We start from the raw sequence: 26,008 nt of genomic DNA, 5'->3' as shown, positions 1-26,008 counted from the left end.
ATATATCTTATTCAATCCTAATAAGAGAGCTTTTATCCCATTGATTTCAAACATTTATTATTTATTATTTAAAAGAGTTAATTAAATAAGATTATTTTAAAGAATATAAATAATGTATCTAACAAATAGAAAAGGATCTTAGAATAAAAAGAGTCTTACATAGACAAAGGTAGTATAAGAATTACAATGAAAACTAGATATATTCCTAGAATTAAATACATAACAAATTAATTACAAGAACTATTTAAAAATAATTTTGTAATAAAAATAAATTAAAAAATCATTATATCTACGGAGAAAAACATTTAAACCAATAAAATATTATTTATCCGAAATTGGTGACTGCGCCAGTTATACCTACTTTCGCTTTGGTTGTCTAGCTGAAGACAGGTAGATGAGCTTCACCTCTGTTCAGTTTTCCTTTCCTTTTCATTTTCTATTTCATATAATCAATATTCGATTCTCATATGGAAGAAGACTATGGGAAAAATATCATCCTTTTAATGAATCACAAATCTCAGTATTCCTGGCAAATAAAAAAACAAAAGTACCCTGTTTGCAAGATTATGATGGTTCGCCATCCATTGATTGATCATAAGGACCCTCATAATTAATTAATCAAAGCAAAAGATGGGAAATAAATTTTGCAGATATAGAAAAAGGGTATTTGCTGGCAATGAATACTGAGTTTTCACATAATATTAGGAGAGAGAGAGAGAGGACACCTAGGACCCTAAACCTTAAAATTTTTGTAGCCCCCACGAACCAATAGGGTCCTCCTGGTTTTTGTGTCTCCCTCTCTTCATGTGAGAAAGCCACAGACCTCATTTCTGTGTTGGCCACAAGAAAGGCTAATCTTCTAAGTTAGCAAATTTCCTAGCAAAATTTTCCGGTCAATATGAAAATATTATACAAGGGACAACCTAGAGTGTGAGAAGAATTAGTTTAATACTATCATGAATTGTCATGATTGATTTTGCTTGAAACTAATATTGACCATTCTATAAATGGTTGGTGAGTATCAGGCTTTCACATTCGGGGTGGCACGTACAGAACGGAGTTGATAAACTCCAGCAGAGTCCGCAGCTACGAGTTTGTCACAACCGCTAGGAGGGACATCGAGCACATGAAGACCGATATCAAGACTATACGCATAGTGAGTCAACCAGTCAGCAACTACGTTTCCTTCGCGATAACATTTGGAAATTCGAACCATCCAATTTCCGTCCATCAACTCAATTATGGACTCTATAAGGGGAGAAAAATAACCACCCTTGGCCTTTTCATCAAAAATAGCATCCACTGCTGAATGACAATCAGACTCGATCACCAGCTTCGAAATGCCCTTATCCTTAGCAAGCTTGAGGGCAGTGAAGATACCCCACAGCTCAGAGAAGATGATAAACTGAATAGAAAACCTCTCTGAATCCTTTCCTCTGAGACACAAAATGAAGGGGGGAAAATGAAAAATTGCAGTTTGTCACACCTAATAAACGTGTGTTTCTATAGTGAAAGTCACACCAGAGAATCTGAGAGAATACTAATTCACTTCATTTAAGCAAAAGTTACCTGCAGAACAAGGGTCCAAGATTAAGTGCGAAGCCAAAGCACCATGAACCTGTGGAATCGCGAAAAGCTCCGGCACAGCTAGAATGACGTTGCTTAAGCCTGTAGGATCCATCTACATTAGCCTTGATCCATCCTTCCTCAGGAAAGGTCCACCCAACAGCAATATTTATCTTCTGATAGGAAGCCCCTGTTAATTGCCCGTAAATGTACAATTAAAATTATACCTTCACCCATAATGAGCAATAATGCAAGAAAATGAGGATAAATACAGCTGATACAGACGCAATTGCAATTGTGGGGACCTCAAACAACATAGTGTTTATGATTGTGCTTGCAGACCACAACACAAAACCATGCCTTCAACTAACAATGGAATAAAAAAAGTCTTACAACTTCACCCCATACCTTTTGAAGCATCACCCCGCATTTCTGGATTTGGATCTTTAGAAGGTGACGAATCAGTCATGGTTACATCATCTTTTTCATCTGCTGACTGGACTGAGCAAGCTGCACTTGTTGCAGTGTTCTGACATGTAGGATCACTTGGATTTTTGGCACCGTAGGATGTGGATAAGCTAGATCCAGAAGAAGGCACATCATTGAGATTTTTAAGCGCTGTACAGAACCCTTCTGGAGTCTTATCTGTTTGCTTTGTGGGGGTTGAGCATGCCAAACCCATTGGAGCATTTTGATTAGTTTGGTTACTTGGATTGGTAGCATTTGTAGTAGTAGTCAGTGTATTAACGAAATCTGAGGTCTGTGGTATTCCAGAAAGTCCATGACAAGACAGAATGCAAGCTAAGGCATCCACAGCAGTCCTTAGAACAGGAGGAAGAACATCATCTGTTGAATGTGTCACCTGAAAACAAACAAATATATCAAACATTGAAAAAAAGGAATAATGTGGTTACAAGATCATCAAATAAGAAGAATCTGAGTAAAAATAAGAGAGAATATTGAGCTACTTTGTATGAAATAGCTGCGGATAATTGCTCCCTCAAGTAGATCATCAGAGAAGTATCAATTGCTGTTGACTCAAAATTAAGCCACCCATCTATGGTTACTCTAACTATATTATCAGGAGAAGACATAAACTCATCTCCCTCTGTACAATCCTTTGCTGGAGCAACTGCAATGTCTTTGGAAAGCAGAAATAATGGAAGTAGTCCAACAACAGTACAGTTGCTTATGCACATGCCCCTGTCGCTGCTAGTAATCTCATCATATGCAACTAATGAGCAATCAAAAATTTTCTGACATGACAACAATGAATTAACGGAATGACTATTCAGGCTAGCAGTATCACCACTTTTAGTTTGAACAAAAAATTTATTTCCACTTCTGTGAGGAGAAAATAATTTCCCAACCATTGGATACATCCCTGCTACCAAAACAGCTTGAAGTATACCCAGATCATGGGCATTTGAGCGGTAACTTGAAACAAGCCCATGAATAAGCCCATGCCGATATAGTTCTTCTATTAATTTATCACGCATCGTCGCTAACCTTTTCAAACTCTTATAAGAAACAAAATACTGAGAACAAAACCGTGATTCTAGACCCATTTTCTTTGCAACATGCCAGCAATCAAATGCTGCTATTATAGCCAACTGGTCACCACATCCCCCATACAAAGAAGCAAGCTCAGATCTGGCAGCTGCAGCTCTCTTCTTTTCATCAGGTAAAATCGGATGAAAAAATAGATCTGTACACTCAGATGCACAAGCAAGAGTTAAAGCTGGATCAAGGCAATTCATCAATATGGCAAAAAGAATCATCTTGCTTGTTGATGGATGAACAGGAAGAGAGCCAAGCTTCTCCCCTAGCTTGGTGATCTGTTCATCAACTGACAAGGCCCCAATCTCTTTAAGAACTCTAACACCATTTTGTATAGACTTAAATCCTGGAGGATCTAATGTCCGGTTCAGAAACCCTTCTATTTTGCAGCTTGGATCAAGCAACTTCACCTGTCACAGTTAAAAAGAAGAACCATATAACATGAGGGAAATTTTGTACTTAATATGTCTCAATTCATTTTTATAGGATATAATATGAAGCTGTAGGTCAATACTCAATACAATAGTAGAGGGAAAAAGGAATCATAAACAAAGTGAGAAACACAAAATATATAAAGGGAGGCAAAGAAAGAAATTAAACTCAATCTTAGTTGTTTATCAAGGAGACTCTTTAAAAAATCTTTCACAGAGCACAATGCTTAAACAAACTATCCATAAGCCATGGGTGATGAAGAGACATTTGACATTTCATTCATTTACTTTATGATTTAACTCTCAAGCAAGATAACAGAGTTCTATACCATCCCTTTATTAATCTTTTAAATGAGGAGAAAAAATGCTTTGTTCTGTTCCGATCCGTTCCCAATCCAACTCATCCCCCCAGTGTTAATCTTCGGGCATTTCTCCCATAGACAAAGTTATTGGTCTTTGCCTATTTGCTTCTCACAACCTAATACGGAAGTTGCTCCAAAGTTGTAAGATATACACATGATTAAGATAAATGGATAACGATCGGAATGGCAAATGTTATGTAAGCCCAGTGAGCTGAATTCTATTTGTTGGGAGTTGTGGTGAATTAATAATAGTTACACTTTTAATAGAATGGGTCAAGTAGGTTTTATAAAAATGGGCATTGTAGGCTATAAATAGATGGAATAAAAGACTAGTGTCATTCAGTTTTAGCTCAAAAATTTGGTTTGGGGAAATCTCAGGCTCTCAATTCTGAAAGGGACAGCTTTAGTGTATATTAACAAAGAACGAATATGTCTCCAGTCAGGGTTTTGGGAGCTTACAACTCTCCCCAAATCAATTCTTCATGCTAAAACTTACTTCCACTTGTCTTTTCTTCATCTCTATTTATAGCACACACTGCCAATCGACTAAAAGTATAATTAAAAATTAATAACTAACAATAACTCCTTCAGCTAAAAGAACCCAGCCAATTAGGATCACCTAATATAGAATCATTGTGAATTCTCGGGTGTAGCATAAAAACCATTTCTTTTCTTCATATTTCTATATTTTCAACACTACATTTTTGGGAGGTTATATAAAATTTTATCGTTTTATCATGGAATATAAAAACCGCTAACTTTTGAGTTATCAATTAGGGAAGATGAATACCTGCAGACAGAGATCTTCAATAGGCATTTCCTTAATTTCAGGTACCTGAATATCTGGCAAGGAATCAGCTTGACTTTTTAAATATAGACGGTAACAAATTCCAGGTTGACAGCGATTAGCACATCCCTCTCTTTGCTTAGCACTTGCTTTTGAAATCCAAGATGATTGAAGAGTTAACACATTATTGTAAGGATCATAAACTTTTCCTTTGACAAGTCCAGTGTCTATGACATATGTTAGATATAATTTTATCTTATAGTTTTTATCTTATAGTTTTTATCTTATGGGCCTAGGCCCACTACTTTGTATTTAAACACATCTTGTGTTTTGCAATACACAAGGAATATGTTCTCTCCATTCACCATTACTCTCAACATGGTATCTAGAGCCTAATCCTTGACCTCCCGGTGGACCCACTGTTCATCGGTGCCCGGAGAACGTGTCTCATTCCGTTTTCCAGCTACCCACCCTGTCGAGTCTCCTTCCGGCAATTTTTTTCCTATTTTTTTTTAAGGTTTTTTCTTCGCTGCCGCCGCCGTCCGCCGCCGCCGCCTTTCCGGCTGGCGACCCCCCCACCCAACTCGCCTTCCTCCGGCGAACCCAACGCCGCCAGTCGCATGGCAAACGGAGGCCGCACGCGCCCCCACGCGCCGGTTCCGTGCTCGCGCAATTTCTCTCTCCTCTCCGTCGGCCGCCGCGCGTGGCGGCGCGTCCGGCGGCGATCACCGACGCCGGACTCGCCCAGACCCCCTCTACCTAGATCTGTGATTTGTTTTGTGATCGGCCATCGTTTGTCCCGGATCCCTTCCTTCTCGGGCCGTTTTTCTCTCTCCTGTTGCTGTTTCTCTCTCCTGTTACAGCATCTATGGCTTCCTCTTCCGCTGATCGGCCTGACTCTGCTATTTTCACTAATTATGTCAATGTCCCTCTTTCCATTGACAAGTTAGATGGCACCAATTATGATACTTGGGCTTCGGATATCAAACTTTGGCTTAAGGGACAGGATTATGTTGCTCACCTTACCCAAACAGCTGCTTCTCTTGATGAGAAGGATCGTCCTCGTTGGTTGAAAATTGACGCTCAAATTTGTAGTGTCCTTAAGTCGACTATTCATCCCTCCTTAAAGCAAATTTTTCGTGCCCATGAGACATGTGTTGATGTATGGGAACAAGCCCGAGTGTTATACACCGATGATACTCAACGTCTCTATGGTGTGTGTCAAAACCTCCAGAATATCATCTCCCCACGACGTCTTGATGGCTCCATGGCTGAGTATTTGGGCAAAGTTCATGGCCTCCTACATGACTTCAATGAACTTTTGCCTCCTGCTGACACTCCTGCCAAGGAACTAGAGCAACGCCAAACATTCTTTATGTTGATGGCATTGTATGGGCTTCCTGATGAGTACTCTTCCATTCGTGATCAGATTTTGGGATCTCCGACCGTGCCTACCTTGAACTCGGCTTGGTCCACTCTGTTGCGTGTGCCCTGCAAGTTTTCCCCTAACATACCTTCTTCAGCTCCCACTAGCGACTCCTCTGCTTTGGTTTCTCAACGTGATGATCGTCAGCGTTCTCGCAAACCGGGCAAAGGTCGTCCCAAGTGTGATCATTGTCACAAACTGGGCTACACAATTGACCGTTGCTATGTCTTACATGGTCGTCCCCCTCGCCCTACTACTGCTGTTGCCCACACTGCCTCTCCTGTCTCTACTGCATCTGGTGCTACCCCCTCTGATAGTTCTGGTTCTGGGCCCCCAGCTCTCTTCAATGACTTCCTTAAATGGTATGAAGAACGTCAAGCTTCCAATTCCACTGCTTTTGTTGCGCACACAGGTCCTTCGTTTGTTGGTCTCACTCACTCCACCTCTCTTGGCCCTTGGGTCCTAGATTCTAGTGCAACCGATCATATTTCTGGTAATCGGTCTCTTTTCTCATCTCTTTCTACCTCTGCTTCTTTACCCTCTATCACTATGGCTAATGGTTCTCGCGCCACATCTCATGGTGTTGGTACTGTCCACCTTTCTCCTTCTCTCTCCATTGACAATGTCCTTTATGTCCCAGAGTCTCCCTTTAATCTATTATCCCTTAGTCGTCTTACTCGCTCTCTTGATTGTCTTATCTCTTTTACTAAAGATTCTGTTTTCTTACAGGACCGGAGTTCGGGACGGATGATTGGCACCGGATGTGAATCTCATGGCCTTTATCACCTACGCACCTCTGCTCCTGTTGGTTTGGTGGCAGATTCCCCTTCCCTCATCCATGCTCAATTAGGTCATCCTAGCCTTGCCAAGCTTCAACAACTTGTACCATGTCTGTCTAAGTTGTCTCATTTGTCGTGTGAGTCGTGTCAATTAGGCAAACATAGTCGTAGTTCTTTTTCTCCGAGTGTCCCCAACCGAGCGTTGTCTCCTTTTGCTTTAGTTCATTCTGATATTTGGGGGCCGAGTCGGGTCAAGTCCACTTTAGGATTTTAGTATTTTGTCACTTTTATTGATGATTACTCTCGATGTACTTGGTCATTTTTAATGAAATCTCGTTCCGAATTATTTTCCATATTTCAATCCTTTTATAATGAAATTCAAACTCAATTTGGTGTTTCTATTCGTACTTTTCGTAGTGATAATGCTCATGAATACCTCTCTCACTCCTTTAAAGCCTTCATGGCTTCCCATGGCATTCTTCATCAGACTTCTTGTGCATATACCCCTCAACAAAATGGGGTGGCTGAGCGTAAAAATAGACACCTAATTGAGACCACTTGCACCCTCTTACTTCATGGTAACGTTCCTTAACCTTTTTGGGGTGATGCTGTCCTCACTGCTTGCTACCTCATCAATCGAATGCCATCTATTGTCCTCAACAACCAAATACCTCACTCTATTTTATTTCCCACTCAACCTCTCCACCCTCTACCACCTCGCGTCTTTGGATCTACATGTTTTGTCCATAATCACAGTCCTGGTCTTGACAAACTATCCGCTCGGTCTCACAAATGTGTCTTTTTAGGGTATCCTAGGTCTCAAAAAGGGTATAAATGTTTCTCACCCTCCCTTCGTCGCTACTTAATTTCAGCTGATGTCACCTTTCTTGAGTCTTCCCTCTACTTTTCATCTTCTTCCTCTTCTCCTACACCTGTCATTGCCCCTTCACCCTTACCTCTTATTTTTGATACTCCTCCTGTGTCGGCTATCTCACCCGACCCCCCACCTCCGCCTCCGCCTCCACTTCAAGTTTATCATCGTCGGCAACGCTCTAGCCTTCCCATTGGACTCCCACCCGACTCTACTTCGGTGCCACCTCCTTCGTCTCCTCCGGCCCCACCACTTGAGTCTGACCTCCCTATTGCCCTCCGGAAAGGTAATCGTTCTACTCGTAATCCTTCCCCTCATTATATTATTCTGAGTTATCACCGGTTATCCCCCTCCCAATATACTTGTCTCTCTTCTCTTTCCTCTGTGTCTATTCCTAAAAATGTAGGTGATGCCTTGGCCCACCCTGGTTGGAGACAAGCCATGCTTGATGAACTGTGTGCTCTTCAGAACAATGGTACTTGGGATCTTGTTTCTTTGCCTCCTGGGAAGTCTGTGGTTGGATGTCGATGGATCTTCACAGTCAAGGTTGGTCCTGATGGCACCATTGATCGACTCAAAGCTCGTTTGGTCGCCAAAGGTTATACTCAAATTTTTGGATTAGACTATGGTGACACTTTCTCCCCTGTTGCCAAGATGACCTCTGTCAGATTATTCTTAGCCATGGCTGCTCTTCGCCGTTGGCCTCTCTATCAACTGAATGTTAAAAATGCCTTTCTTCATGGGGATTTGCTTGAGGAAATTTATATGGAGCAACCTCCTGGGTTTGTTGCTCAGGGAGAGTCTTCCGGTTTGGTATGTCGTCTCCGCAAATCACTTTATGGTCTTAAGCAGTCTCCAAGGGCATGGTTTGGTAGATTCAGTACTGTAGTCCAACAGTTTGGTATGACTCGAAGCGAAGCTGATCATTCGGTATTTTATCAACATTCCCCTGCTGGGTGTATCTACTTGATAGTGTATGTTGATGATATTGTTCTTACCGGTAGTGATCATCATGGCATTTCTCAGATAAAACAACATCTTTGCCATCACTTTCAGACAAAAGACCTTGGTAAACTTCGGTATTTCTTGGGGATTGAGGTAGCGCAATCTACAGATGGAATTGTAATATCTCAAAGAAAGTATGCATTGGATATTTTAGAGGAAACTGGGCTAATGAATTCCAAGCCCGTTGATACACCTATGGATCCTAATACCAAACTTCTACCGAGTCAAGGGGAGCCTTTCTCAGATCCCGAGAGATACAGAAGACTGGTTGGGAAATTGAATTATCTCACAGTAACTCGTCCTGACATCTCTTTTGCGGTTAGTGTGGTGAGTCAATTTCTCAATTCTCCATGTGCAGGACATTGGAATGCAGTCATCCGCATTCTGAAGTATATCAAAGGTGCTCCAGGAAAAGGTTTATTATATGGCTACAACAATCATACCCAAGTTGTGGGATACTCAGATGCAGATTGGGCAGGCTCTCCCTCTGACAGGAGATCCACCTCAGGTTATTGTGTCTTTATTGGCGATAACTTGATTTCATGGAAAAGTAAGAAGCAGAATGTAGTGGCAAGATCTAGTGCAGAAGCAGAATACCGTGCCATGGCGTCTGCTACGTGTGAGCTTATTTGGCTCAAACAGTTGCTTAAAGAACTGAGATTTGGCGAAGTTACACAGATGACTCTCATATGTGATAACCAAGTTGCCCTTCATATTGCCTCAAATCCAGTATTTCACGAGAGGACCAAACACATTGAGATAGATTGTCACTTCATTCATGAGAAGATTTTATCTGGGGACATTACTACTCAGTTTGTTAACTCTACTGATCAGTTGGCAGATGTCTTCACCAAATCATTACGGGTCCTAGGATTGATTATATTTGTAGCAAGCTTGGTGCATATGATCTATATACACCAGCTTGAGGGGGAGTGTTAGATATAATTTTATCTTATAGTTTTTATCTTATGGGCCTAGGCCCACTACTTTGTATTTAAACACATCTTGTGCTTTGCAATACACAAGGAATATGTTCTCTCCATTCACCATTACTCTCAACACTTCTCACAACCTAATACGGAAGTTGCTCCAAAGTTGTAAGATATACACATGATTAAGATAAATGGATAACGATCGGAATGGCAAATGTTATGTAAGCCCAGTGAGCTGAATTCTATTTGTTGGGAGTTGTGGTGAATTAATAATAGTTACACTTTTAATAGAATGGGTCAAGTAGGTTTTATAAAAATGGGCATTGTAGGCTATAAATAGATGGAATAAAAGACTAGTGTCATTCAGTTTTAGCTCAAAAATTTGGTTTGGGGAAATCTCAGGCTCTCAATTCTGAAAGGGACAGCTTTAGTGTATATTAACAAAGAACGAATATGTCTCCAGTCAGGGTTTTGGGAGCTTACAACTCTCCCCAAATCAATTCTTCATGCTAAAACTTACTTCCACTTGTCTTTCCTTCATCTCTATTTATAGCACACACTGCCAATCGACTAAAAGTATAATTAAAAATTAATAACTAACAATAACTCCTTCAGCTAAAAGAACCCAGCCAATTAGGATCACCTAATATAGAATCATTGTGAATTCTCGGGTGTAGCATAAAAACCATTTCTTTTCTTCATATTTCTATATTTTCAACACTACATTTTTGGGAGGTTATATAAAATTTTATCGTTTTATCATGGAATATAAAAACCGCTAACTTTTGAGTTATCAATTAGGGAAGATGAATACCTGCAGACAGAGATCTTCAATAGGCATTTCCTTAATTTCAGGTACCTGAATATCTGGCAAGGAATCAGCTTGACTTTTTAAATATAGACGGTAACAAATTCCAGGTTGACAGCGATTAGCACATCCCTCTCTTTGCTTAGCACTTGCTTTTGAAATCCAAGATGATTGAAGAGTTAACACATTATTGTAAGGATCATAAACTTTTCCTTTGACAAGTCCAGTGTCTATGACATACACTATATCATCAAGGGTGACAGCACTTTCAGCAATATTGGTAGAGAGAACAATTTTGCGGCATCCATGGGGTAGGGGCATATAAAAACTCTTTAGATCAGTGTCTAGAACCTTTGAATGCAGAGATATGACACAAAACCTTGATCTTCTATTGAAAAAACGGGATGAAAGCAATCTTTCACGTGTTTTAATTATCTCATCCAAACCTGGAAGGTAAACAATGATGTCTCCATCTTTTGAATCAACACATATTATTTTTATCAGTTGCTCTATCAGAACAACATTGACAACTTTAGGGTCGGCTATTGCAAGATATTTATCTATGAAATTTTTCCCTTCTTTGTTGGAAAAATCATTGTCCATGTGCTTCTTCAGCAATTCAACAGCTACTTGCTGGTTTTCCTTCTCAGCAATCTCGAGTGCAGTTGTTCCATCTTTTGCCCTTAAATGACAGTTTGCCCCTAAATATAAGAGCATGCACATATCATCCACTTTACCTTTTCCAGCAAACACCATTAATGGATTTAGGCCAGTTAATGAATGCTGATAATCAAAGACCTTTGGGGTAGCTTTAATATAAAGAAGCTTTAACAATGAACTCCATTCATCATTAGACCAAGCAAAATCAATTGCTTCATCTAGAGACATCTTCTCTGCCTGATTAAGTTCTTGGTATTTATCATGATAAGAATATGCTCTAGATTTTACAATAGAAAGGACATCCTCCAAGTAGTGAGTTTTGACCTGACAATAAAGCAAGTGGACACTTAAGATTAGGAGTTTTGAATAAAAAGCACGAGTCTCAACTCACTCAGCACCATATATTAAATTAAAAATAGAGGTACAATAAGAAAAATAGGAAGGATTACAGTCTGTATCCTATGACAGTCAGCTACAACAGTGGAAAAGATAAATAAATAAGTAAAAACCTTTACAAGACTAAAAAATACAAAATATATTAATCTTGCATGGACATTGCAGTCAAAAGTGGTAATTTGTTAGTTAATTCACAAAAGAATACTAGAAAGGTACCGGATATGTGAGTCCTGGAACATGGATAATTGGGCAGGCACCAAAATATTGAGAAAATCTTGCAGCATCAACACTAGCACTCATTAGTATCTGTAATATCAGAGATAAAGGTTACAAAGATTGCTAAAATTGAAAAATGATAAGCATACTAAGTTATGAATTGAATAATAAATTGACTGGATGAAAAATAAACAAAAAAAAAAATGAACATAAGAACACTGAACAGACCAGATGTAGGTGGGGATTTGAAGGGAGCAACTCTCTGCATACAAGTTCAAAAAAAATAAGATATTAGCCAAGAAATCGGTGTACTGTTATATACAACCTACCTACCAAGGACCTATAGATTCGGAATTTAGGCAGAACTGCATAATGATTTTATATCTCTTATTTATACACCTCCCCTCCCCACCACAAAAAAGAAAAATAAAATAAAAACTATGACAAACAGACAAAGATATTTGGTCTTGAGGTATGATCAAAGCAAGGGCACACTTTTACATTGAGCTAAAAATTAAACAATTTATGAGTAATGAGGGTTGTAGAGTCAAACTCCTGACTACATCTTCACAAAAGCTCTATGATGTAGGGATACTATATCAGGGACCAAGATTTTCTAAAAAAAAAGATCAAGAATGATTTTTAAGTTGGTACTATAATGTTTCAAGGGGAGAAGGAGAATACAATTAAATAAAGAGAAAAGCTACCAAATAAAACCTTCAAACCACAAACACAATGCTCGGTTTATACTTGAGTAGTACCATCCCTAGCAAGAGCATTAAGTTACAGTTTGGGCTGGAGGCATGTACAATGCCTAGACCCACTTTACCTTGTGACAACTAAAAGCAATTAAACTCTTGACTACACTGTCATGAAAGCTCTTTTATCATGTTGAAAAACTACTTTTAACGCTCCAAAACCATCTTTAATAGAAACATATTATAGACACGGATGATATAAAAAGTTATAGGACAAAGCACCCATTGTCTCTAGCCCAAACATTACAGATTGTCAATCAATCATCCTTCGACCAAGCTCCAATCAATCACCAAGTACCAATCCTTAATCAATAAGTCCTTTTAGTCTATAATTCCATATTATTAACTATGTTTTTTAAATTATGGGATTTAGGTATAAAGGAAGGAAAGAGATAAATAAGAACAGACAATGAAATGATCTTAATCAAGGTTGTCAATCTCGAGAATTTTCGTAATCTCGTGAAGTCAAGAGTTTACTTGATATAAAAAATATGTTAAAAATACTTTGAAATAACATAATAACTACCATTCAACTTCGTATTAAAGCAAAATAATAAGTTGTAATGATAAAGAAGCAAAGTTTAGAAGCAATTTCACATAAGACACAACTCACAAAACAGCTTTAAAATTTAAATAGCACATTTTCAGGGTCAAGATAGCCGTGAAATGACACAAAAATTGCTGTGGTTCATCATTCGTGTCACGACAGACACCAAAGTACGGATGTGGCAGGGTACCACAACAAACCACACTGTTGCACACTATTTAATACCATTATACAATGTATGGTGTGTCCACAAAATCTAGAGCACAAATCCTGATTCATACTAAGCATAATCCTAACTAAATAGGCAAACAAATCCAGGATGATATTCTAAGATATGATATTTTTAAATATTCTAACACTAATCATTTGACAGATTGTCTCATATTAGTAGTATGAAGCAGAAGCATGTTCATATGTCGGCATGAAGTTGTGTCACTAGCATTATCATCTGCAACTATTATTCTTGGATGAAGGAACTGACATAGAAGGCTCTAATTTGAGGATTAATATGAAACTCAATTGTAATTTTTACTGAAGGTTTTAGCAAAATGATTTTCTTAGAAAATATTAAATAGGCTAAAATACTTTTTTAGTCCCTATAGTTTCACTTATTTTATCTTTTAGTCCTTATAATTAAAATAGACTTTTTTAGTCTCTATACTTATATTTTTAAATCCTTTTTAATCCTTATAGTTTAAGATAGATTTTTAGGTTCCTATCTCGCAGTTTTTTAATCCTTTTAGTTCCTGATTTCATTTTCTTTTTTTACCATTGTCTCTTTTATTGATGGGGCAGAGTTATTAATTCTACATTGTATATTTTATGTTGAATTTATTTTGCTAGAGTTACTCTAAATTTGGCCACTCAACACTCTATACCTCTTTTGTACCCTTACATGCGACACTCATTGTTGAAACACCTTTTTTTTTACTCCCACAAAATTGAAGACATCTACCACATTAACAGAAACACACAACGTTACAAAAAATAATAATAAATAATGACAGGAACTAAAAAGATTATAAAAAAAAAACTGTAAGTACAGAGACTAAAAAGAACTATCTGAAATTCAGAGACTAAAAAAAACTGAAAAAGATAAGTATAAAGACTAAAAGGTAAAGTAAGCGATACTATAGGAAATAAAAAATATTTCAACTTATTAAATATTATGGCCATAAACATGCAAGCCCGACAAACATTTAGTATTTTACAAGAGAATCAAGGGTGGTTGTTTTTCTAATGCCACACATGCCATATCATTCTGCAACATTTTTTATAAAAAGTAGATTTTATAAGAGAATACAAGATGAAATACTAAGTATAGTTTGTAGTGTGAACATGAAAAGATAAACAAAATTATGGAAAGAAGCAGGAGCAGGGAAACAGAAACTAATAACTTTTTTAGATGAGATAGAAATTAAGCATGAAAAATTTTTTTAGACAAAATTACTGAAGAAAGGAAAAAGAGATTTTTCAATAAAAATACTGTAAAAGAAATATTCACTTCTGTAAACAGCTTAAAATTTAATCCACTGCTAACTAGAAGTCTCCATATACTATAACCTACAACTACAAACCAATTTTACAACAAATTATGCTGCAGTAATTATTTTCATATTTAATGAAAATACACCGTAAAATGAAAAGCTCAAAAATCCCTTTACATGGTCTACCTGAGGATTGCCAACATGAGGTCTGAGTATCTGTCCCTTTCATTAATTTCATCCTGAAGAACAAATGAAGGTCATCTTATTGAAAGTTTTGAACCAACTCACTGTAAAACACATGAGACATCGTTGCAGATTTATTCAACCACAATTTCGAAAACTAATGTCCAAAGCAGTTTTACCGAGCCATATTTAAAGTTTCAATTAATTAACACATCTGAGGAATTATTCATACTAAAACAATTATTTCTGGCCACCCTAATAACTAAAATATGTAATAGTAACACAAACGAAGTATTTACTGAACATTTAGAACCATGTTGGAGCTCTAACGAATGACAAAAAAAGGTAAGGTTAATTAAGTACCATAATTATGTGACTAATGCTAGAAATGTCATCCTTCACAGACTGGGTCTTCAGAAAATGGGAACCTGTAGAAACCAACACCTTCAATAGAACTCCAGTAGTACACAGAACAATTGATGATTGCCTTCCTCCTCTCTTTTCAAACCATAACTAGATTGTTTTTAAAAATGAGTCAGTATAATTTTATCACCAATCACAAAAAAAAAAAACCAATAAGCATTGGCATGCCAAAAAGAAATGAAAGAAAAGGGTTAAAGATTACTGTTTAATTTAGATTTTACTATAATTGATTTTAAAAGTGTTGATGTTGAAAAAATTTTAAAATAAGGTTAAGTCAAACATTTGGTCCCTATACTTCATACTGTTTTTCTTTTGTCTCTACATAAAAAAGTTCTGCATTTTGGTCCCCTACATTAGAAAACTATTATGAATTAGTCCTTGGGTTTGCCAATGCTACAACAGTGTTAGATATGAGACATTTACACTTCGTTTTAGCGCCTGCATTAAAAATGAAATACTTTGGTCACTACATCTGACGCACTTTTTAGATCTAGTCCACATAAGAAAAATATTCTAACAATTATATTATTGACAAATGGCAAAGACTAATTTGTAAAATTGTTTTCAAGTAGGGACAAAACTATAGAATATTTTTTTATGTAGGGACTAAACCAAAAAAAGTGTCAAGTAAAATGACCAATTTTTTAATTGAACCTAAAAAGATTGACCTGTGTTGGAAATGATAGTTTAAAATTCAGTTTAACAGAATTGAATTTCTTCAGATAAGGTAAAATAGAACCTTCCACCAAAACGAAAAGTAATCACTTGTAAGAATTAAATTACTAATGAAACAATAATTGCTCTCTATTAAAATTGGATAGCTGACAATGAGGGTAATTTTTTTTCAATAACCTTTAATTTATTCTGCATTTAGAATTGCAATGATGAGAAACAAGAAAAAAACCTGTTATTTAAAATTGATTCTAAAGTTTAGAATCAATTTTTCCTAAAGGATAAATCTGCAGACAAACATGTTTCAAAATAACAGGAATCGACTATAAGTTATAAATCACAGCCATAATAGTCAACGACAACCATAAAACCAACAGGCATTTGTGGGGAAAACTTCTACTTGTTTAATTTATTAATGACAAACCTCTTAATAAACTTCTTCAAATGATTTAATAAAAAATTGTCTACACAACATGAACACCATAAAATAAACAACCATTCATGGGGAAAAGTTATTCTTCTTTAATTTATTAATGACAAACTCTTAATACACTTCTTCAAAATTTTTAATAAAAAATTATGGGTCTGTAACACATTAACACAAAACACTGGTCCAATCGTGACAATGTCCAAGATTCAAATTTCAAACAAATGACTCTTCATTTGATTCAAATCCAGAACAAAGGACAGCAAACCCTAGCAAAGATACATAAATAAAAGTACCTTGTATCCAACAGTGTTTCCAACTGTCTCTCCTCTCTCACTGGAGATTCTTTCAGAAACTAGACAGACAAACAGAGAACTATTTGTTAACTAGTGATAAAACCGGGAAATTGAGAAAACTAAGGTTGCACACCTGAAGCTGCAGAGATACATTGAGGCTGGGTGCAAACTATTTTGCAGACCTCACCCTTGTGCCACATGTGATCCAAAATATATTGTGGGACCTGAATCACATTTAATGAAAAGTAATATGGGCAATTGTAAACATGAAAGAAAAATGTATCACAGACCGTAGAATGTTTTGTCAAAAGACCCAGGCCCACATATAGTGACGAATGTTCTCAAAAGGCAAACTCAAATTAACGAAACATGTAGAGCATATTAGTGTGTCTCAACTGTCTTAGATGAGCAACTAGGAAGCACAGATATAATGCGGGATACGCACACAATATGATACAAACACAAAAATACAAGTATTTTAAAAATTTATTGGACAAAAAAATGGCTATAATATAAAATCATTTGGTGGTCGGACTGAATTACCAAACTGTCAATATACCAAACATCACATTTGTGGTCAGTGTGATTAGTCAATTTCTAAATGCCCCTTGTGGTAGTCAGTGGGATGCTGCAATATGCATCCTCTGATACATGAAGAATGCACAAGGTCACAGACTACAATAGGGGATTCTACAATTGTTTGTTACACTGATGTTGAAGCAGGATCACCTTCAGGTACGAGGTCTGGGTATTTTGTTCTTATTGGAGGCAATTTAATTTTCATGAAAAGCAACTTCTCCAACAACTAAATTTTGGAGACACTCAAAATACTAGATCGAAATGCCACAATCATGTTGCCCTCCACATTACATAAAATTCAGTCTTCCTTCAGTGAACTAAAAACAGAAATTTGGTTGTCACTGTCTGAGTTAAAAGGTGCAAACACTACAAACTTTGTCCACTCTAGTGAACGACCGGCAAACATGTTTACAAAGTCTCTCAAAGACTCTCATGTTGCAGACATTTGTAACAAGCTAGGTTGATACAACATATATGCTCCAGCTTGAAGGGGACTGTTTAAAAGATGATTCTGTTATGATTTTATCCTATGTAAATTGGGAAATATGAAAACTTGTATAGCTGAAAAATTAGGGAATACAATAGTTATTTCTTTACCTTAATTTTAGCATTATTAATTATGAATAAAGTTGATATGTGTGATCAATTAATATACACATTTTTTGTAAATCCTTCAATAAAGATAATAAAATAAAACTTATCCAATTATTGTGGTAATTTAATCGATATTGGTCTAAAAGTTTAAAAAATAAAATTATAAAAAGGCTACTCTGTCCATGTAGGATACATATATAACACATCTACAACATGACATAGACACTATTTAAAATGTCTATTCTATTTAGATTTTCAAACCATAAGCCATCTTGGGTTCCAACTAGCCAACTTAGATTATCTTTCTCATTGTCTTCAAGTTCATTCGATCAATAAAAAAAAAAAAAAAAAATTTCTTTGCTCAATTTCCATGTTGGGATCCAAACAGCCAATGTTCTGATTTTTTTTCTCACTTTAAAAAAGAGTATGCACAAGCATAATAAGATATACATTAACAGAAAAAGGAGAAGCTGAGGGAAATTCATATGACAAGAAAGTAACTGAAATGCACCAATCATAATAAATATAACAGAAAAAGCATTATCTAGAAACAGACTCGATGACAAATTTACATAAACATAGTTGTACAAGGTACAAACAATAATAAAAACAAAGCAAATACCTGAGTGCTCTTTCCACAACCAGTCTCACCACATATGATAACTACCTGCATTAAAAAATGAAAAGAATAGTAAGACCAAAAACATGCAAAGTTGAAAACATGAAATACTCAAATCCAACTAAATTGCTATATTTCAATGAGTTTATCAAAATCTTAACCAAAAAATGTTAAAATATTTAAAATTTAAGCATCACTATGTTGTGTTGTAATATGCAACCAAGCTACCAAGAAGATGCATGACCAAAGAAAATTTTATAATGCCAAAACTCAACATTAAATTAACCTGGTTAGATTCAACAGTTGATGGAATAACATCCTTCAAGGATGTAATTGGAAGCTTAGATCTCTTCTTAGCGATCTACAAGAATAAAAAGAAAACTACTCATCATTACCATGACGTGTTACATATACAGAAGATGAGTAACAATATGACAGAATCCAACCAACAAAATCATATACAAGGTCTATACAGTGTAAAGAAACAGAAGGAAAACAAATTTGGACCAGTTTCAAGGCAGAGGAATTCTTCATTCTGGCAGAAAGGTCCTCCAATTTCTTAGTAATTTCAACTTTGCTCATACAAGGCTGACTGAAAAAATCATCATCCTTTTGTTCCATTCTGTTAGTAGTGTCACTATAAGCTCCAATCATATCTCCCCAAATTTCTTCATCACCGGGTGGATAACGCATTAATAAACCTCCTAATACCCGCTTGGACTCTTCAGAAAATGAGAAACGATGAAGGTTTTCTAATATGGTAGTGGTGTTAATCTTATTTTTGATTTTGTGCACAGATACTTGCAGTTTGGTCCCACTCCTACACAACACAGGTTCATTATCAAGAAAACAATATGTAAAACAAATATTACTAAAAATGTAAATTAATTGTTACACAATTAAAAAGGAATTTGCATATGCAATTTTATATGAGCTATACTTGGAAGTTAGCAATTACCCTGAATTTTCAACTCTAAACCCCATTTTCTGAGATAATTGTTGCACTGCAACACATTCTTCAGGAGACAAGTTAGCTTCAAAATCGTACACTGCAAAAAAATAAATAGTCTGTGAATGTATAACTAATGCAATCCGCATATGCCAAACATACTGATATAAACTATATAACATCCTTTGAAGATTTTCAATGCCTAAGAGCCTTTATGAACAAGCATGAAAGATTCAAATTTCACAATAAGCCAAAATGCATGATCACATATAAATTCATTAAATTTTGTCTACATGATCATATAAATTAATATTCTATTAAAATTATGTGAAATAAGTGTCCAAAATTTACTCCTAAAGTCAATGGATCCCATTGTTGATTTGCAAGAAAGTGGCATTCCCGTATTTTGCCTGATTTTCAATCTCATAGTAAGGGGTGGGTAAGCAGTTTGTCCAATGAAATATTGGACATTATCCTGTAACCCAACTATCACTTCCTTTCCAACTCCTTCCTTTTACTTTTTACCTTATGAATATCATCTGATCTGAATTTCAAAAATTACTCACAGAATTATTAAATTCTAACATCTTATGAATTTACCCAGAAATAATTTTCAAGCTTATTAATATAATTGTGTACCTTGAAACAAACACCTAAAAGAAAAAAGTTCAAAAAAACAGACTAATAATGAACTACAAAAACTGTTTTTCTTCAAAAGACAAATGCAACCCAGAATCCTATTTTCTGAATGAGAAAGATAAAAACCAAAAACAATTCATTGGTATTCCACATTAATCTCACCTTCGTCATCTGAAGCCAAAAAATTTTGTAATGTTTGGGAAATCCAGATTTTAATCAATTCATCATTAATTTCTTTTTCCTCCCCGCACGACTCTGGCTCCTCTCTGTTCTTCCTTTTCCTTGACAAGAGAGGTTGATACTAAAAAAAATGGATGTAAACAACCATATAAAACATAAAACAATAGCAAAAAAATGAAAAATGTGAATCCAAAACAGCCATGCCCTAATACCTGTTTTGAGAATTCGGTGTTCATTTTGTAAACACATAGTCTCTGCTCCCTAGCAATCCCATACAAAACACAGACTCAGCATCAAGAAACAAAGATGTAAAACAGAACAAAACTCCTTTCATTAGAAACCACACCATCCCAGACCTAAAACTACACATTATTCATACATACTCAAAAGGGCAATTTCACAAGGGTTGCAGCTAGCACTCACCTGCAGAAACTTACACCTAACCCCTTAAGGAGGCATAACCGGTCCACAATGCCACGCTCTTCATCAGACAAATTACTGAGATACATGAACACTGCAGGATATAAACAGACCATAAATGTACATTGTTTTCGCTCTGTATCGTATCAAATCAAGATTCATGCTATACTAACTACCAAGCATATAACATAATATCAAGCTGAGAAGAATCGTACAACACACTCCCACACTCAAAACTAACAACAATACTAGTTATATATACAATTACACAAAATCTTCTACAAGCAATACGCGCACGCACACACAAAAATAACAATAATACTAATTATTTTTCTTAAAAAGATAAGAAACTGAGTAAACAGACTAAAATCTTGTTATCGGTGTTTGAATGATAAATTAAACCAAATGCGACGCATAATTTGAACTTTGAAGTGAAGTGAGGGAGTAAAGTAGAAGCAATGCGAGATTATGAGAAAAGCAACGAATAAGATTGCTAACCTCGATCGTTGGAAGCCGTAAAGTTGTTGAGTGTCTTGGAATGCTTTTCCAACAAAGCCTCTGAGTTGGCATCGAGAAGCTGCTGAGAAGGCTCCTCCGTGTTCGCCATAACAGAGACCTTATTCCGAACGAAGAGGAATAAGAAAGCGCTTGAAGCAGACACAACAACACGACGCTGTAGGCAGAGACACAGAGTCGGCAACTCGCGAATGCTTCGCCTGCGGTTTCCGATGTTCGGCTTGGTCGTGTAACTTGTAAGCTGTGTTCTATACACAATGGGGAGTTAGGTTTTTATCTTTTTTATAATATAAAAAAATAAAAAAAAATTACGCATTTTTATACAATTAAATTTTAAATTAGAATAAGATTTAAATATATTTTTTATTTTTTAAATTTGCGTTATATATTTTTTATCCTCAAATTTAAGATTTGAGTTTTAGTTATCAAAATATCAGAAAATAATTATTTTAGTTTGATTTGTTACTATCAATTATAATGATTAAAATAATAACTTTTAAATAATAAAAATTAAAAAATAAATTTTAAATTTAGGAGATTAAAATAATTTTTTTTTATATATTTTAGGAGTTTAAAGCATGAGTTTTAAATTTAAAGAATCAAAATAAATAAATATATATATATATATATATATATATCAAATTTAGAGAATTAAAATTATAATTAAATCTTATAATAAATATTTTTAAATATTTAAACTTAGATGTTATGTCCCAATGCAAACCAACCTTTCATCAATCAATCAAATGTGGATTGGCTATAAGTTAATCTACTATTTATCATACTACTAAGATAGGTCTTTTAATAAATAATATAATTATTATAAGATTAAAAGATAATTTATATCATGACATTTGTTAATAAATGATATAATTATCATAAGACTAAAAGATAATTTATATTACGATATTTGTTAATAAATAATATAATTATCATAAGACTAAAAGATAACTCATATCACAATAAGTAATTTTAATAATATAAGATAATTAGGCTAGAAGATAAAATAGGAATTATTAAGGATAAAGAGATAGAACAAAATGCTTGAGTAAGATGAGTTAGTCCAGGGGATTGATTTGAGATATAAGAATAATGTCCATAAAAACTTTGTTCATAGATATAAATGCAAGAAGTACACCGATGAGAAATATATATTTGTATGCTACTTTTGTGGAAAAAAATACATATTGTGACCAAATGCAATTACATGCTTATGAAGAGACAACCTAATGTGTCTAAAACCAATTCACCAATTCATGAGGACTGTAACATCCTAAATTTTTCTACTAATACTACAAATAATTATTATTTATTTTTGTATTTATGAAGATTATTTTCTTATAATTATTTTGATTAATTAAATGAGTTTGATTGAATTTTTAAAAGTTTTTATTAATAATCATTTATGAAAAATATTTTGTATAATATTATTAATTATGATATTTTGTTATAATTATTATTTAAAGAAAATCATGTTTTAAATTGTATTGATATGTTATTTTAATTTGATATATATATATAAGTATTTATTTATTTATTATTTAAAAATTCTGGATTTTCGTGGTCCCGGAACGGGCCGTTCCACTTTGGGAACGGGCCGTTCCAATTCGAGCAAACATAGGTAAAATTTTAACCCAGAACAGGCGGTTCCACTTTGGGAACTGGCCGTTCCGGATGTGTTTTTAAAGGACAAAGTCTTGACTCAGAACGGGCCGTTCTGGTTTGGAACGGGCTGTTCTGGGAAAGATTTTTGTACATGTTCTATGTGCTCAGAACGGGCCGTTCCACCTTGAAACGGGCCGTTCCGAAAACCCCAGAACGGGCTGTTCTGGTTTTGGAACGGGCCATTCTTGGAGAGGTTTTTAGACATGTTTTATTTGTCCAGAACGGGCCGTTCCAGATTCGGAACAGGCCGTTCTGGCCGCGACCTGATGCTTATAAATAAAACGTTTTTCACTCTCTAAAACTCATTTTTTCATTTTCTAATCTTCTTCCTCCTTTCTCTCTGAAGACGAAGGGGAACCTAGAGGGGGCGACCAACAAGATTCGGCTCCTGCTTATCGAGGTAAGGGGGAGTGAGAAACCTCGCTCTGGGTGTGGGATTGTATGTTGGGTAGTGGGATTGGCCCCCAATCCTGTGTTTGTTGCATTTTTTGTATGCTTATGTATGAGGGATTTTTCCCAATTGTATCTGTTTTGCCTATTGTTTTCTTTTATGTAATTAATCGTATGAATTGAGATTTCTATGGGTTCCTATGGGAAACCCTAAGGGAATGCATTGATAATTGTAAGAGGCAAATTTTAAATGTTTTCTGTTTTACCTTCTGAGTTTTCTGTTGTGTTTCTTGATATTTGCTGAGTGTAAATATGTATATAATCTTGAAAATAAACAAGTTTTGATATGAATTAGAGTGCTCTGTGGATTCCTGTGGGAACCCTATGAGAAACATGCAAAATATGAATGTTTTTTGTTTTGCTTTCTGATTGTTCTGATGTATTCCTTGTTGAATGAGATGTATAAATATGTGTTTATTTTTGAAAATAGATCAGTTTTGATATGATTTTGAGTGCTCTGTAGACACTATGTGAATATGATGAGATGATGTGAAAAATGATGATTATGTGAATATGATGAGATGATGTGAAAAGTGATGACTATGTGAATATGATGAGATGATGTGAAAAGTGATAATGAGACATGATAATGTGATATGAGAATGAGAAATGATAATGTGATATGAGAATGCATAGAGTCTTGATTGACATGCATCATTTGCATAAGTGTTTTAAGGGTACGATATGGAATACACCGCCAGAGAAGGCCCCCTAGTGTAAAAGCTTTGGGGATTAGTCCTTGGGGATAGCTCGGTTTGGAAGTCCCAATCTCGCCCATTGTGTGCATGGGATGTATCTTGCGCGGCTTAGCTATCTCGACGAGACTCTGGTAGTATATCCTTCTAGTGAGAGTGCGCAGAGGGTGTGACCCGGCATGTACTCCTAGACTACTCTTCGTGTATTGCTAGCGGCAATATGCCATGTGATGTTTTACTGGCGCCACATGCATGATAATATGTAGTCCGTGTCCATACTTATGCTTTTTTAATGTTATATGATAAAGTGATGGTTTATGTCTTGGATGAGTGTGATGTTATTATTAACTTATCTATGTTATACTTGTTTTATTTGTGTTTAGCTATTCGACATACATTTCTACACTGTGAGCTAGAGTGAGATGTTTCTCACTCCCTTTTTTCGTGTTGTTTTGCTTTGACTATTATACAGGTGATCATCAGCGTGAGGCTGAGGATGTTGGTGATGAAGCTTAGGCTTCTATGTTGGGTTTGCTCTGATAGGACATGTGACATCGGGACATAGATAGACTTAGTTTAAGATGTTCTTATTAAATTATTTTGGAAAATTCAGTTTTATTTCTTTGTAATTTTACTGACATGTTATTTGGATTAAGTTTATGAATGTGAACTCTTTACCCTTACGTAGTTGGAAATTTGATTTTTAATGATGAAAATTTTTATATTTTTTATAATTACTGTATATGTATGTTGGGGTAAAGGGTGTCACATTAAGTGGTATCAGAGCCAGGTTGATCTAATCGGCCGTGAGTTATGTACTTATCACGACTCTGTTGTGTACTCTGACTGTGTCTTGTTTGTTGTATACTATGGTGATGTTTTGCTTTGATGATGATGATGTTCTTCTTGTGTTGATATTGTTGAGTTTGATATTGTTATTTTGTAATTAGAGGAATGATAGTCATGATAGTTTTAGCTAATACCATTATGACCGCTTTTCTTCATTCTTATGATTGCTTATTTGTTTGATACTTCTTGCTTATGTAAGAAGTAGTGGTTGAGTGATATCGCTTGTGTTGCAAGCATATGTACGAGCTGTGGTAGACGAGATATTGTGCTAATATTGTAGGAACTATTGAGGCCTTAGATTTGGGTAAGAGATTGATTTTTTTTTAGTGTATTAAGTGTTTACGATTGGTGGAATTTTTGAAAGCTATAGTTGTAGCGATTGAATCCAAGGATGATGTATGTTGAGAATTGGAGTTTTGGTATTCTTAAAGAGATTGAAGTGTTGATGATTTCTACAGTTTGATGGTTGCATGTTGACCTTTTATGGTTTAGGTAGCATGTGAATTTTATTTTCTAAGCCTTTTGTATTGAATATGTGAGTTGTTTGGTTTAGATTTGTAGTGGAAAGCTTGAATATGAAGTTGAGGTGTGAGTTTGGAAGGGTTGAGGTATTTTTGTGGGCTTAGATATATTGATACACTAATGCTGTTATGTGTAGAGGATATTTTCGCTGCAATTTTGTTGTGTCAGTATGAGTATCGTATTGACAGATTTAGATTTTATGATCTTCACAAAAGTTGTAGCCTTGGATGTTATCTTTCCAATGGAACTAGAATCAGGTAAAACGGAGGTCTAGAACTCTAGTTATAGCTACTTTGGTGATCAAAGGTCTAGCTGTAAGCGCTGAGTATATGTGCTGCGGTTTTTGAAATATTTAGCTAAGAAGATGATCTTTTTAGAATCTTATGTCTTCATAGGAGTTGTAGCTTATTCTCTTAGCTTTCTTTTGAGATATGTTTGAGATCATTTGGATGAGTAGAACTCTCTATGTGTTGTTTTCTTTGATAGTTGTTGAAAGGAGAAGTAGGCTGTAATAATGTTTTCGGGTTAGTAGGCAATGCAAGGATAAGAATTGATTTGTTAAGATGTTTTGGGGTGTTTTCATGTGGATTGAGAGGTTGTTTAAGGTTGTATGATGCTATGTGGTAAAGGTTGTTCATGTACATACTTATGGATGGTATATATGAAGGTTTAAAGTAGGTATTTTAATATGATTTAATATGCATGTATGTTGATATATGGATAGATGACCTTAGCGATC

At 35.6% G+C, this 26,008-nt stretch overlaps 1 protein-coding gene across 1 annotated transcript; it reads right to left on the bottom strand.

The window, feature by feature from the left end:
* Positions 1-642: 642 nt before the first annotated feature.
* Positions 643-21,345, bottom strand: LOC109806931 (DExH-box ATP-dependent RNA helicase DExH6). Its single transcript, XM_083068347.1, has 19 exons — positions 21,071-21,345; positions 20,576-20,666; positions 20,365-20,413; positions 20,135-20,273; positions 19,343-19,433; positions 18,892-19,204; positions 18,671-18,745; positions 18,388-18,432; positions 16,726-16,816; positions 16,593-16,651; positions 15,138-15,287; positions 14,778-14,830; positions 12,028-12,061; positions 11,800-11,889; positions 10,534-11,511; positions 2,535-3,536; positions 1,975-2,428; positions 1,570-1,756; positions 643-1,436 (listed from the first exon to the last, which is right to left on the bottom strand). The coding sequence occupies exons 1-19, from the start codon at positions 21,177-21,179 to the stop codon at positions 1,022-1,024; spliced, it is 4,425 nt and encodes a 1,474-aa protein (XP_082924473.1). The 5' UTR covers positions 21,180-21,345; the 3' UTR covers positions 643-1,021.
* Between the last annotated feature and the right edge of the window lie 4,663 nt (positions 21,346-26,008).

The sequence above is a fragment of the Cajanus cajan genome, chromosome 2 (genome assembly GCF_000230855.2).
Source record: "Cajanus cajan strain Asha chromosome 2, NIPB_CcT2T_4, whole genome shotgun sequence".
NCBI classification, from domain to species: Eukaryota; Viridiplantae; Streptophyta; class Magnoliopsida; order Fabales; family Fabaceae; genus Cajanus; species Cajanus cajan.
The sequence above is the reverse complement of the archived record's forward strand: the minus strand, read 5'-3'. Positions and strand labels throughout refer to the sequence as shown.